This window comes from Entelurus aequoreus, linkage group LG06 (genome assembly GCF_033978785.1).
Source record: "Entelurus aequoreus isolate RoL-2023_Sb linkage group LG06, RoL_Eaeq_v1.1, whole genome shotgun sequence".
Taxonomy (NCBI): domain Eukaryota; kingdom Metazoa; phylum Chordata; class Actinopteri; order Syngnathiformes; family Syngnathidae; genus Entelurus; species Entelurus aequoreus.
The window spans coordinates 42,374,948-42,388,278 of NC_084736.1; the positions used below are offsets into that span (position 1 = coordinate 42,374,948).

Consider the following 13,331-nt stretch of genomic DNA (forward strand, 5'->3'; position numbering starts at 1 on the left):
GACAATCATTGGTACTTTAACTTTAACTTAACTTTTTCCTACTCCTTTTCAGATGTGCTGTAATGAAAGAACTGGAAACATGTGATTACATTGTATGCATGAACTCAACTCAAAATGATATGTGTGACTTTTTAAAAAATGGGTGTGGAGGGGGCGTGGTTCACGCGTCTCCTGCGGGCAGGGCATGTGCAGGAGCCGGCTATGAAACAGCTGACAGGTGAGTGGATACCTCAGCTGGAACAAGTTATCTAATCGCCTGTCTCTTTATTAGCAGCGTTGGAGACCATGAGAGGGGGCGAGACGGAAGCAGGAGAAGGAAAGAGCTGCACGACGAATAAAATTGACAATAAAAGACTGATTACAACCTGACATACGGGCTTTATAGCGGTCTGTCGGTCCGAAAAGAACCCATCTGTTAAGCAAGTGTTACATTGGCGCCCAACTCAGCAGGACCGGAGAACAATGTCGGCTCCCCAGCGCCCGCCCCCGATCCGGGAGAGACGTATTGCGTCCCGTCCCGGTATGGGTGCAAGGGAGTACATACCGGGAAATGGTGGATTCGGGCTGTAAACAGTCCATGATCCACCAAAACCTGGTTCGGCCCGGGGCGTTGAGGCAGGCTACATGGGGGAAAATTAAGTGTATTCATGGGGATGTGCACGAGTACCCTATTGTGCCAGTGGAAATTTAGTATAGTGGGCAAAAGCATAGTGTCAACGTTACCGTAAGCGCGCACCTTACGCACCCTGTAATTTTAGGTACAAATTGGCCAGGGTTTAACTATCTAGTGACACAATGTGTGGGGGTGCGTTCACGGACCGTAGGAAAGGGGAATATCCGCGCAGTTCTCAGTGGCGACGCGAGTCCATCCGACACTGCCGAGCGGGAACCGGCGGGGGCTTCGCGGGAGGCCCCCCAGGTCCCCCACTGGCACCCTACGGAGGATTTTCCCCTCCAGCAGTCCCGTGATGAAACTTTGCGCGCGGCCTGGGACCAGGTGGATTACATCGACGGTCAGCTGGTGCGCCCAGGAGCAGCGCGGGTATTCCCTCATTTTGAAATTATTAGGGACAGGGTATACAGAGTGAGCCGTGACACTCAAACCAAAGAGGAATTCACCCAGTTGTTGGTGCCAAAACGCCGCCGGGAAATGGTTTTCCAGGCGGCGCACTACAGTCCCATGGCTGGCCACATGGGGTATGATAAGACACACAATCAGGTCATGGTCCGGTTCTATTGGCCGGGCATCCGGGCAGGCAGCGCTCCAACGGCGCACGTCTGCCAGCTGGTGAATCCGGCGGCCACCCCAAAGGCGCCCCTGCGCTTATTGCCGCTCATAGAGGTCCCATTCGAGAGAATTTGGATGGACCTCATCGGACCATTCCACCCGAGCACATCGCTTTGTGCTAGTCCTGGTGGACTACGCAACGCGCTATCCCGAAGCAGTGCCCCTGCGCTCCATCTCTGCAAAGAGTGTCGCGCAAGCCCTGTTTCAGGTCATTTCCCGAGTTGGAATCCCGAAAGAGATTCTGACTGATCAGGGCACGTCCTTTATGTCACGCACGGTAAAGGAACTATACGGGTTATTGGGAATTAAAGCGATCCGCACCAGTGTATACCACCCACAAACAGATGGGCTGGTGTAGCGGCTAAATAAGACACTGAAAACCAAGATCCGTAAGTTTACGCACGAGGACAAACCAAATTGGAATAAATGGCTGGATCCCCTAATGTTTGTGATGCGGGAGGTACCCCAGGCCTCAGCAGGCTTCGCGCCTTTTGAATTAGTATACGGCAGGAAACCATGCGGGGTGTTGGACGTAATTAAGGAAAGCTGGGAGGAGGGTCCAAGCTCCAGCAAAAACGAAATTCAGTATGTCATGGACATGCGAGCAAAACTCCACACGGTGGGGCCCAAGAACGGCAGCAACGCGCGTATAACAAGGGGACCCAGCTAAGAAAATTTTCACTGGGAGAAAAAGTGCTTGTGTTACTTCCAACATCCAGCTCGAAATTACTTGCCACCGCCCTTCGAGGTCACACGGCAAGTGTGTGATGTGGATTACGAGGTTCGACGTTCGGACCGGGGCGGAGACACTCAAATTTACCATCTAAACCTACTGAAAGCATGGAAGGAGGCAGAGCCTGTTTCCATTGTAACGGTGGTTAGGGAGGAGGAAAAGTACGGGCCAGAGGTCCCGCGCTCTGCCCCGCCCTCTCCCCTCCCCTGTGACAACCAGCTCACGTTTGCGCAGAAAGCGGATGTTGCCAAGCTTTTCTGATGTGTTCTCCTCTCGGTCCGGCCGTACGAACCTCATCCGGCATCATATTGAGACCAGCTCGGGGGTTACGGTGTGATCTCGGCCATACAGGCTCCCCGAACAAAAACGCAAAGTATTTCGGGAGGAATTAAAATCCATGCTGGAATTGCGGGTAATAGAAGAATCCCACAGTGCGTGGTGCAGCCACATTGTTCTGGTGGGGAAGAAGGATGGGTCTGTGCGGTTCTGTGTGGATTACCGCGAGGTGAATGAAATATCACGTTTCGATGCGTATCCAATACCTCGGGTCGACGAGCTCCTGAATCGGTTGGGCACTGCTCGTTTTTTCATGACACTGGATTTAACCAAAGGCTACTGGCAGATTCCCTTGTCACCAGAGTCCCGGGAAAAAACTGCTTTTTCATATCCGGAAGGTTTATACCAATTTGTGACACTTCTGTTTGGTTTGTTCGGTGCGCCCGCCACGTTCCAGCGCCTCATGGACCGAGTGCTGCGCCCTCACGCTGCATACGCGGCTGCCTACCTGGATGACGTCATCATCCAGAGTAGCGGCTGGGAAGAACACGTGCGGCGGATAGAGGCAGTGCTCGAATCCTTGAGGCGGGTGGGGCTCACAAGTGCGCAGTTGGCCGGAGGGAAGTACAGTATTTGGGGTACCACTTGAAAGGGGGGCAGGTGCAGCCGCAGGTAGACAAGACGGCAGCAATCGCAGCCTGTCCACCCTCCAAGACAAAAAAAGAGGTGAGGCAGTTTTGGGGTCTGCCGGTAGTAGCCCGTGGTCCACGCGTCTCCTGCGGGCAGAGCATGTGCAGGAGCCGGCTATGAAGCAACTGACAGTTGAGTGGATACCTCAGCTGGAACGAGTTATCTAATCACCTGTCTCTTTATTAGCAGCGTCGGAGACCATGAGAGGGGGAGACGGGGAGCAGAGGAGAGACGGAAGCAGGAGAAGGAAAGAGCAATAACGAATAAAATTGACAATAAAAGACTGATTACAACCTGACATACGGGCTTTGCAGCGGTCTGTCGGTCCGAAAAGAACCCATCTAGGAAGCAAGTGTTACAATGGGATTATCATATCTAAAACATAACTAAATAAACACCCCTCAATACTTGGGTTTTGTTTCAATGATTTAATAATCTACTTTACACTCCAAAATAAATGAAAAGTTTACAGATTTAAAATCCTACTTAGGTGAATGATGACAGATTCTATGATTTTTCATAGTCAGATTATGGCCTCTTTATATAGAACGTTTTTGGCACTTTTTTGTATTATCATCTGTGGATGATAAAAATCAAAACAACACATCATTATTATTATGATTGTATGATTATTGGTTCATCACCTTGGGTTTGAGTCTCCCCCAGTCTTTGAAAACTAGTGACACTTCTGTTTCTAACTTTAAACAGGGGTCTTTGAACGCAACATATTGAATTGAACAAATGTGTTAGTCGTTGCTCTGAAGAGGAAAGTGGGAGGATTAAATAAACTCTGTTTCCTTCTACTCCTTTTCGGACATTTTAAGAGAAATGGGAGACGAAGTGAAATACGTTAGAAATAAACCTCAGTCAACCAACCAACGATTTTAACACATTTATGTGACAGGAAAAAAAACATCAATCAATCAATCAATCAATGTTTATTTATATAGCCCTAAATCAAGTGTCTCAAAGGGCTGCACAAGCCACAACGACATCCTCGGTACAGAGCCCACATACGGGCAAGGAAAAACTCACCCCAGTGGGACGTCGATGTGAATGACTATGAGAAACCTTGGAGAGGACCGCATATGTGGGTAACCCCCTCCCCCCCAACCCCCTGTAGGGGAGACCGAAAGCAATGGATGTCGAGTGGGTCTGACATAATATTGTGAAAGTCCAGTCCACAGTGGATTCAACACATCAGCGAAAGTCCAGTCCATAGTGGGGCCAGCAGGAAACCGTCCCGAGCGGACACGGGTCAGCAGCGCAGAGATGTCCCCAACCGATGCACAGGCTAGTGGTCCACCCGGGGTCCCGACTCTGGACAGCCAGCACTTCATCCATGGCCACCGGACCTGTGCTACTCCCCCTCCACAAGGGAGAGGGGAGCAGAGGAGAAAAGAAAAGAAACGGCAGATCAACTGGTCTAAAAAGGGGGTCTATTTAAAGGCTAGAGTATACAAATGAGTTTTAAGATGGGACTTAAATGCTTCTACTGAGTTAGCATCTCTAACTGTTATCGGGAGGGCATTCCATAGTACTGGGGCCCGAATAGAAAACGCTCTATAGCCCGCAGACTTTTTTAGGGCTCCGGGAATCACTAATAAGCCGGAGTTCTTTGAACGCAGATTTCTTGCCGGGACATATGGTACAATACAATCGGCAAGATAGGCTGGAGCTAGACCGTGTAGTATTTTATACGTAAGTAGTAAAACTTTAAAGTCACATCTTAAGTGCACAGGAAACCAGTGCAGGTGAGCCAGTATAGGCGTAATATGATCAAACTTTCTTGTTCTTGTCAAAAGTCTAGCAGCCGCATTTTGTACCAACTGTAATCTTTTAATGTTAGACATAGGGAGACCCCGAAAATAATACGTTACAGTAATCGAGACGAGACGTAACAAACGCATGAATAATAATCTCAGCGTCGCTAGTGGACAAAATGGAACGCATTTTAGCGATATTACGGAGATGAAAGAAGGCTGTTTTAGTAACACCCTTAATGTGTGACTCAAACGAGAGAGTTTGGTCGAAGATAATACCCAGATTCTTTACGGAGTCGCCTTGTGTTATTGTTTTGTTGTCAAATGTTAAGGTGGTATTATTAAATAGGTGTCGGTGTCTAGCAGGACCGATAATCAGCATTTCCGTTTTCTTAGCGTTGAGTTGCAAAAAGTTAGCGGACATCCATTGTTTAATTTCATTAAGACACGCCTCCAGCTGACTACAATCCGGCGTGTTGGTCAGCTTTAGGGGCATGTAGAGTTGGGTGTCATCAGCATAACAGTGAAAGCTAACACCGTATTTGCGTATGATGTCACCTAACATCCATCCATCCATTTCTACCGCTTGTCCCTTATGGGGTCGCGAGTGGTGCTGGAGTTTATCCATATTCTGGCTAAAAGTGACAGGTTGCAGAAATTGCAACAAGTCGCCATTAGAGGGTGCTGTTGTCCAAACCTAACATCCACACATTGAGTTATTCTCTGCTGCCACCAGTAGAGGGTGCTGTTGTCTTACCTTAACATCCACACATGGAGTTATTGCGTCACTGCTCATCGCACAGATAACTGAAAATGAACCATAGTTAGTTAGTTAGTGGCTGGCCACATATTGTCAATAAAATAGAGAAATGTTTTATGATTTCACATGTCATGTCAGTTACTCATCCTTCTAATTTAACGATTTAAAGATGTCGGTGAATTGTTTAGTGATATATCCTATTGCAGAATAGGAGATATGTTTAAACCAGAGGGTCATGTGACGTGTTTGAGGGCAGACCTTACGGCGCACGCCATATGCAAATGAGGTGGCGCACGCATGGCGCGTACAGCCAAAGACGCGAGTAACAAATCAGGAATTTCCCTCCTGCCACTCCTGAGAGCGTGCAAGGCACGACAAAAGTCAAAGTTCTCCTCAGAGAGGGACAGCCCAAGCAGGATCTAATACTTTTTTGGAACTCCCCCCCGAACTCAAGAAGATTGCATATTTTCCACCCAAAATGAGTCCGTGACCACAGCACGATGTTCCCTTTTTGAGCTTTTTTTTTTCTTTTTGCTGCTGCGTGGAAGTAACGGTGCGGCGCGCAGGAAAAGGCTGCCTGGAATGTTAGTGGACGGCGCAGGGCGGTTTTTAGTGGCATATTTGGATGAAGTGCGCAACACCGGGGTGCTCGAATCCGGGACATGTGGAATAAAAACGGCGTCTAGAAGGATGCTGCTGCTTGTACGATGGAAGTGAAGAACTTTGCAGCTTTTTTGGCGGTGGTTTGTCTCCTTTTTTGCGTCGGCACGAGCCAACAATTGCGTCCTAAAGGCAGGAATGTATGCAAAGCAAGAGGGTAAGCATGACAAATTGTCATTTTTAATCCGAATTAAGACTTTTTTTCCCTCTCCATCTCATACGTTATTATACTTCAAACACACTGGGAGTTGCATTTACCTTTAAAACATAAGTATTTGAACTTTTAGGTCCACTGACCTTTTTACACGTCGCTCCATACTAAAATGGAATATGCACCAATAACCCCAATATTCATCATATTCTATTTAAACAATTTCAAATTCAAACCACATTTGTCCATAATTTGAAAGCAGTGAAACAGATGTGTGCATCACCTGTGTGGAGTTGGCCCACTGCAAGTATTAAAATGACACTGCCCAGCTGGCACAAGACATTGAAACAATGTTGAGAACTTGTTGAATTAGGTCCTGACGTTGAGCAACTTTTGTGGACGTTTAATCAATGTTCTGTTCTGGCGTTGATTTGATCATTGAAATGTAGTCATTTCCCAACCAAAATTCCACAACACAAATACAACATAGATAATATCTGTCTATTACCTGACACCTTCTATGTTAGCTACTTCTCTTTGTTTATAATGTCTATTTTCTGCTGGATCTACTCTCTATTTTATGCTGCAGCTGTTACATATACTGTAATATTGTACGTGGTAATTGATTTATATTGTATATATGATATAAACATATAATATAATATAATATATCAGTATATATCATGTGCTGTACATATATTATGTAAATATTATTTTATTATGTATTTTATATTGCTACTACGGTACATTGTTTGTCTATTTTATACCTGCATTGACCTTTCCATCCTTACACTTTCCATCCTTTGTAACTGAGCTACTGTGTGGAACAATTTCCCTTGTGGATCATTAAAGTTTGTCTAAGTCTAAGTCTAAGAAACAACATGCTTTTTGACAATGTTTATTCAATGTCAGGTTGTGAAGTTGATTGGACCATTGAAATTTGGTAATTTCCCAACCAAATTTCTACAACTGAAACATAACGTTGAAACAACATCCTTTTTGACATTGTTTATTCAATGTTGCGTTCTGACGTTGATTTGACTATTAAATATTTGTCATTTCCCAACCAATATTCTACAACATAAATACAACTTTGAAACAACATGCTTTTTGACGACGTTTAGAAAATGTCAGATTTTGACGTTGATGGGACCTTCGAAATTTGGTCATTTCCCAACCAAAATTCTATAACACAACTACAACGTTGAAACATTATGTTTTTTGACCACGTTTATTCCATGTTGCATTCTGACGTTGATTTGACCATTGAATGTTGGTCATTTCCCAGCCAACATTCTACATATGTAGGCTCAGTGGCCTAGTGGTTAGAGTGTCCGCCCTGAGATCGGTAGGTCGTGAGTTCAAACCAAAGACTGTAAAAATGGGACCCATTACCTCCCTGCTTGGCACTCAGCATCAAGAGTTGGAATTGGGTGTTAAATCACCAAAAATGATTCCCGGGCGTGGCCACTGCTGCTGCTCACTGCTCTCCTCACCTCCCAGGGGGGGATCAAGGGTGATTGGTCAAATGCAGAGAATAATTTCGCCACATCTAGTGTGTGTGTGACAATCATTAACTTTTACTTTTAACAACACAAATACAACTTTGAAACAACATGCTTTTTGACGACATTTAATAAATGTCAGGTTCTGACGTTGATTTGACCATTGAAATTTGGTCATTTCCCAACCAAAATTCCATAACTCAATTACAACGTTGAAACAACATGTTTTTTGTCGACGTTTATTCCATGTTGCGTTCTGACATTGATTTGACCATTGAAATTTGGTCATTTCCCAACTAAAATTCCACAACATAAGTACAACGTTGAAACAACATGCTTTTTGACGACGTTTAATAAATGTCAGGTTCTGATGTTGATTGGACCATTGAATTTTGGTCATTTCCCAACCAATATTCTACAACACAAATACAACGTTGGGACAACATGCTTTTTGACGACGTTTATTCCATGTTGCGTTCTGACGTTGATTTCACCATTGAAATTTAGTAATTTCCCAACCAATATTCTACAACACAAATACAATGTTAGAACAACATGCTTTTTGACTATGTTTATTCCATGTTGTGTTCTGATGTTGATTGGACCATTGAATTTTGGTCATTTCCCAACTAATATTCTACAACACAAATACAACGTTGGAACAACATGCTTTTTGACGACGTTTATTCCATGTTACATTCTGACGTTGATTTGACCATTGAAATTTGGTAATTTCCCAACCAATATTCTACAAAAAAAATACAACGTTGGAACAACATGCTTTTTGACTACGTTTAATAAATGTCAGGTTCTGACGTTGATTGGATCATTGAAATTTGGTCATTTCCCAACCTATATTCCATAACACAACTACAACATTGAAACATGTTTTTTGACAACGTTTATTCAATGTTGCGTTCTAACATTGATTTGATCATTGAAATTTAGTCATTTCCCAACCAAAATTCCATAACACAGCTACAACGTTGAAACAGCATGCTTTTTGACGACGTTTATTCAATGTTGCGTTCTAACGTTGATTTGATCATTGAAATTCTGGTCATTTCCCAACCAATATTCTACAACACAAATACAACGTTAAAACAACATGCTTTTTGACTATGTATATTCCAGGGGTCGGCAACCCGCGGCTCCGGAGCCGCATGGGGCTCTTTGACCACTGTGGTGCGGCTCAGCTGCATACTTGCCGACCCTCCCGATTTCCCCAGCATACTTGCCGACCCCCCCCAATTTTCCCAGGAGACTTACGGATCTTAGCGCCTCTCCTGGAAATTTCCAGGGATATTATTCTCCAATTTTCACATCAACAACTAAATTAAGGGCGTGCCCTATTAGCGCTGCATGTATTGTCCTCTATAGCCTGTACTAACAGCGTGCCAGCCCGGCCACATATTGTGTGAAGCTTTTACTTGTACTCGAAAGAGACAGCAAGGCATACTTGGTCAACAGCCACACAGCTTACACTGACGATGGACGTATAAAACAACTTTAACACTGTTACGTTACAAATATGCGCTACACTGTGAACCCACACCAAAAAAGAATGACAAACACATTTCTGGAGAACCTCCGCACCGTAACACAACATAAACACAACACAACAAATACCCAGAATCCCATGCAGCCCTGGCTACCACCAAACCCCCTCACACATCAACCCCCCCCCGCACCCTCGCCCCACTCCATGCGTCGGTTGAGGTGGGCGGGGTTTGGTGGTAGCGGGGGTGTATAATGTAGACCGGAAGAGTTAGGGCTGCATGGGATTCTGGGTATTTGTTTTGTTGTGTTTATGTTGTGTTACAGTGCAGATGTTCTCCAGAAATGTGTTTGTCATTCTTTTTTGGTGGGGGTTCACAGTGTGGCGCATATTTGTAACGTAACAGAGTTAAACTTATTTTATACGGCCACCGTCAGTGTAAGCTGTGTGGCTGTTGAACAAGTATGCCTTGCTGTCTCTTAAGTGTGCAAGCAGAAGCTGCATTCAAAATGCGGTTGAGGAGGTATGCTGTTTGAACAGGCTGTAGAGGGCGCTTAAAGCAGTGCCATTACTCCCCGGACATCGGAAATCTCTCGGAAAAACTGGGGGGGATGGCAAGTATGACGCTATCAAGCGCCATTCATTTAAAACTTGCGGGCTGCACTAACATTACATTTTCATATTTAGGCGTGTGTCTGAGACCCCTGGTTAAAACATAGCACAAAGCAGAAAAAGCTTTGTATGCAGTGTTATGTCATTTTAAATTTTCAAAAGAGTTTTGTGGCTCCCATTGTTTTCTTTAATTTGTGAAACTTGTCAAAATGGCTCTTTGAGTGGTAAAGGTTGCCGAGCCCTGGTCTATTCAATGTCAGGTAGTGTCATTGGTTGGACCAATGAAATTTGGTCATTTCCCAACCAACAAGGTGGATCCCACTTTAGACATCAACGTTGTCCCAATTTACAAATACAACTATTTTGCAACGGGGGTGGCGGGCTGGTTATGAATCATAAAACGTTAATAATACAACAACTAGATTTGTAATAAACACATTTGTCTATAAACATTTAATTACAAGCTGAGGGCCACAAACGGCCCCCGGACCACACCTTGGACACCCCTGGTATACCTTTTGAGCACATTTAACAATACTGTGATAATGATGATGCCCTTTATCATCTTGGGGACAAATAAAATGAGCATCTTGTTACAACCCTACTGATACTACATAAGTCACGTTGTTTTATTTTTTTGTACTTCCTGATATCAGTAGCCTAACTAAACTCAATGATGTATTTATTTTGCTTCTTCCATGACTGGTATTTTAGTGGTGACGACTTGGAGGGTCCTTTGTCTGTCTTTTTAGACCTTTTGTTTGCCCTTTTCCGTCTATGTCTGTCCTTTCCACGCTCCTATTGACTTATGTTTCCCCATTGCTCCCTTTTCACTACGCGCCTTTTATTTATGCCTGACCTCAATCAAGTGAATAGAGGGAAACAGTTCGGCGTTTATCATCACTTGTCAGCATTTCCAGTGCACGTCTCTGCCTTACAAAGTCAACAGAGTGATGCCTTCAGCGCTCACGCTATTATTTTCAGACCAGCGCCTTGTGACGAGTGAAACATGTGCACAGGAAAAGTCAAGTTTGTTTTCCAATCAGGGAAAGAGGCCATGTCTGCACGTATTTGTGACCGATGATCTTCCCACATACACTACGTCTGGATTCATAGAATGACATATTTACATGCTGTTTAGTGTCAGCCATTTGCAGACCACAGCTTGTTTTTTACTCACTCACAACACATTTTAAAGACAAAATACACGCGCTTCGGATTAAAACTCTCCACACAAAAAAATGAAATATGCAATTTTTTGGAGAAATGTGCAAACTTAAAAGGTAATGTTTGCATGTTGACTTTTAAAATGTGTCAAGTACCAAGTTATACAACTATGAAGCGTTTAAAAAAGTTAGCCTGCTGAGAGTTAAAATGTGTTAAGTACCAAGTTATAAGCCTGTGAGGCGTTCGGCCGCAAAATTGGCTAAAAAAAAGTTAGCATGTTAATGTTAGCACACTAACCGTTAGCATTAGTCAGGTGCCAAGTTATGTGACTGAGGCAAAATTGGCTGAAAAAGTTAGCGTGCTGATGTTAGCATGTTAGCATACTTACATTTAGCATGTGTCAAGTGCCAAGTTATATGGCTCTAAGGAGTTGGGCTGCAAAATTGGCAACAAAAAATAGCTAGTATGCTAAATTTAACATGTTAACAGTTAGCAAGTTTCAAGTGCCTATAGTTATATGACTCTGAAGAATACACCTGCAAAATGTACTAAAAGGTTAACATGTTGATGTTAGCATTCTTACATTTAGCATGTGCCAAGTGCCAAGTTATATGGCTCTGAGGAGTTTGGCTGCACAATTGGCAAAGAAAAATAGCTAGTATGCTAACCTTAACATGTTAACAGTTAGCATGTGTCAAGTGCCCGTAGTTATATGACTCTGAGGCATACACCTGCAAAATTGGCTAAACGGTTAACATGTTGATGTTAGCCTGCTTACAGTTAGCATGTGTCGAGTGCCACGTTATATGGCCACAAATTTGGCCAAAATATTTACCATGTTAACATTAGCATGCTAACAGTATGTGCCAAGTTATACGACTCTGAGGTGTTCAGTTGCAAAATTGGCTGAGAAATGTAGCATGTTAATGTTAGCATGTTAACGTTAGCATGCTAAAAGTATGTGTCACTTGCCAGGTTGGTTGGGATGCCAAATGGGTAAAGAAGTAGCCTGAGGCTGAGCCAATCAGTGGAAACAATACTGAACGGAATGATTGTTTTGGTTTCGTCTCGGGCCATTTAATACTGTAGTATTGATATTTTTAGTCCAGTTAGACATTTTTATACTTGAAATGACTTACTTTAGGGCAGAATTACTTTGTGTTATTGGCTTTCTTACCAAAAACACAGAGCCAAGATGTGGCTGTTGTGTTCAGATAGTTTAGCATATATTGGTAGACCTATATTGTATTAGTATGTTTATTGTACAAAATGTATCAAAGTGGCCCCCGCAGCCCTCAATTTGTATGTATGTATCCCTGTTTGTAAATGACTTGACTAAAATAGAATAAATTGTGTGTTTATTGGAGGACAAGTAAACACGCTGTATTGGACATATTAGATGCTAGCCAATATCATCCGATACTTGTTTTTTATCCGGTATCAATACTGTTAAGATATGTACGTATTTTATAATGTAATAAACCTTACACTTTGCACATTTGTGTACGTATATTGACTAAACGTTACGTCATTCTCAGGAAAACTAAATCACAGCCCTTCATTTAATACAACACACGAAACGGAGCAAAATCCGCCATTCACACCAAAATGGCCGCCTTTCTGTTGTATTCCAGGCAGGGGCTTTAAGTTCTTTATTTTCACTTACTAAAGGGGCCAGAGTGTGGCGTAGGGATGATACTCGAAACCGGTTTTCCCGGTTGTTCGATAAGAAAAGAACCGAGTCCTTGGACTCAAATCCCTTTTTGAGAACCGGTACCCGTTATCGAGACCACTATAGTAAAGAAAAAGAGTTGGTTCTTTATTCGAATCACTTGGAACGAATCCCGTCCCGACAAGAAATGCCCCGTGTGACATCACAAGAAGTGACGTCACGTAGTTCAGTCATTTGTCACGGTGGGGTGCAGCGTGCTGCGGTTCGTTCCCGGGACGCAAAACTGACGGCTCCGGACGAAAGCGTGCAGGTAGGAGATGATTTATTTCTCATAAATCATACACATTACAACAGACAGGAACGAAACAAAAGGAAAGTGTGCCGTTCGCAAGAGAAGCTAAAGCAAAAACTTACTTAGCACAGGAATACTAGAAGCTAAGGTAACTTTATCACAGGAATTATGAGCTCTAAAACCAGAATGCCAACGTAACTGTTGCAAATGCAAACAATGAAGCCACGACGAGTGACCGGAAAAGGCAGGCTTAAATAGAGTCTC

The 13,331-nt window shown here is 43.7% G+C and overlaps 1 protein-coding gene and 1 long non-coding RNA gene across 2 annotated transcripts in view; both read left to right on the plus strand.

The window, feature by feature from the left end:
- Positions 1 to 343, plus strand: part of LOC133652222 (uncharacterized) — a 7,713-nt gene extending 7,370 nt beyond the window's left edge. Inside the window, exon 3 of the long non-coding RNA XR_009826547.1 lies at positions 272 to 343. This is a non-coding gene — a long non-coding RNA (uncharacterized LOC133652222). The remainder of the gene's footprint in view (positions 1 to 271) is intronic.
- Positions 344 to 5,795: 5,452 nt separating this feature from the next.
- The window catches only part of scarf2 (scavenger receptor class F, member 2), a 100,135-nt gene continuing 92,599 nt past the window's right edge, over positions 5,796 to 13,331 (plus strand). The window contains exon 1 of the mRNA XM_062050728.1: positions 5,796 to 6,327. Within this exon, the coding sequence (XP_061906712.1) occupies positions 6,218 to 6,327 (110 nt within the window). The 5' untranslated portion in view covers positions 5,796 to 6,217. The remainder of the gene's footprint in view (positions 6,328 to 13,331) is intronic.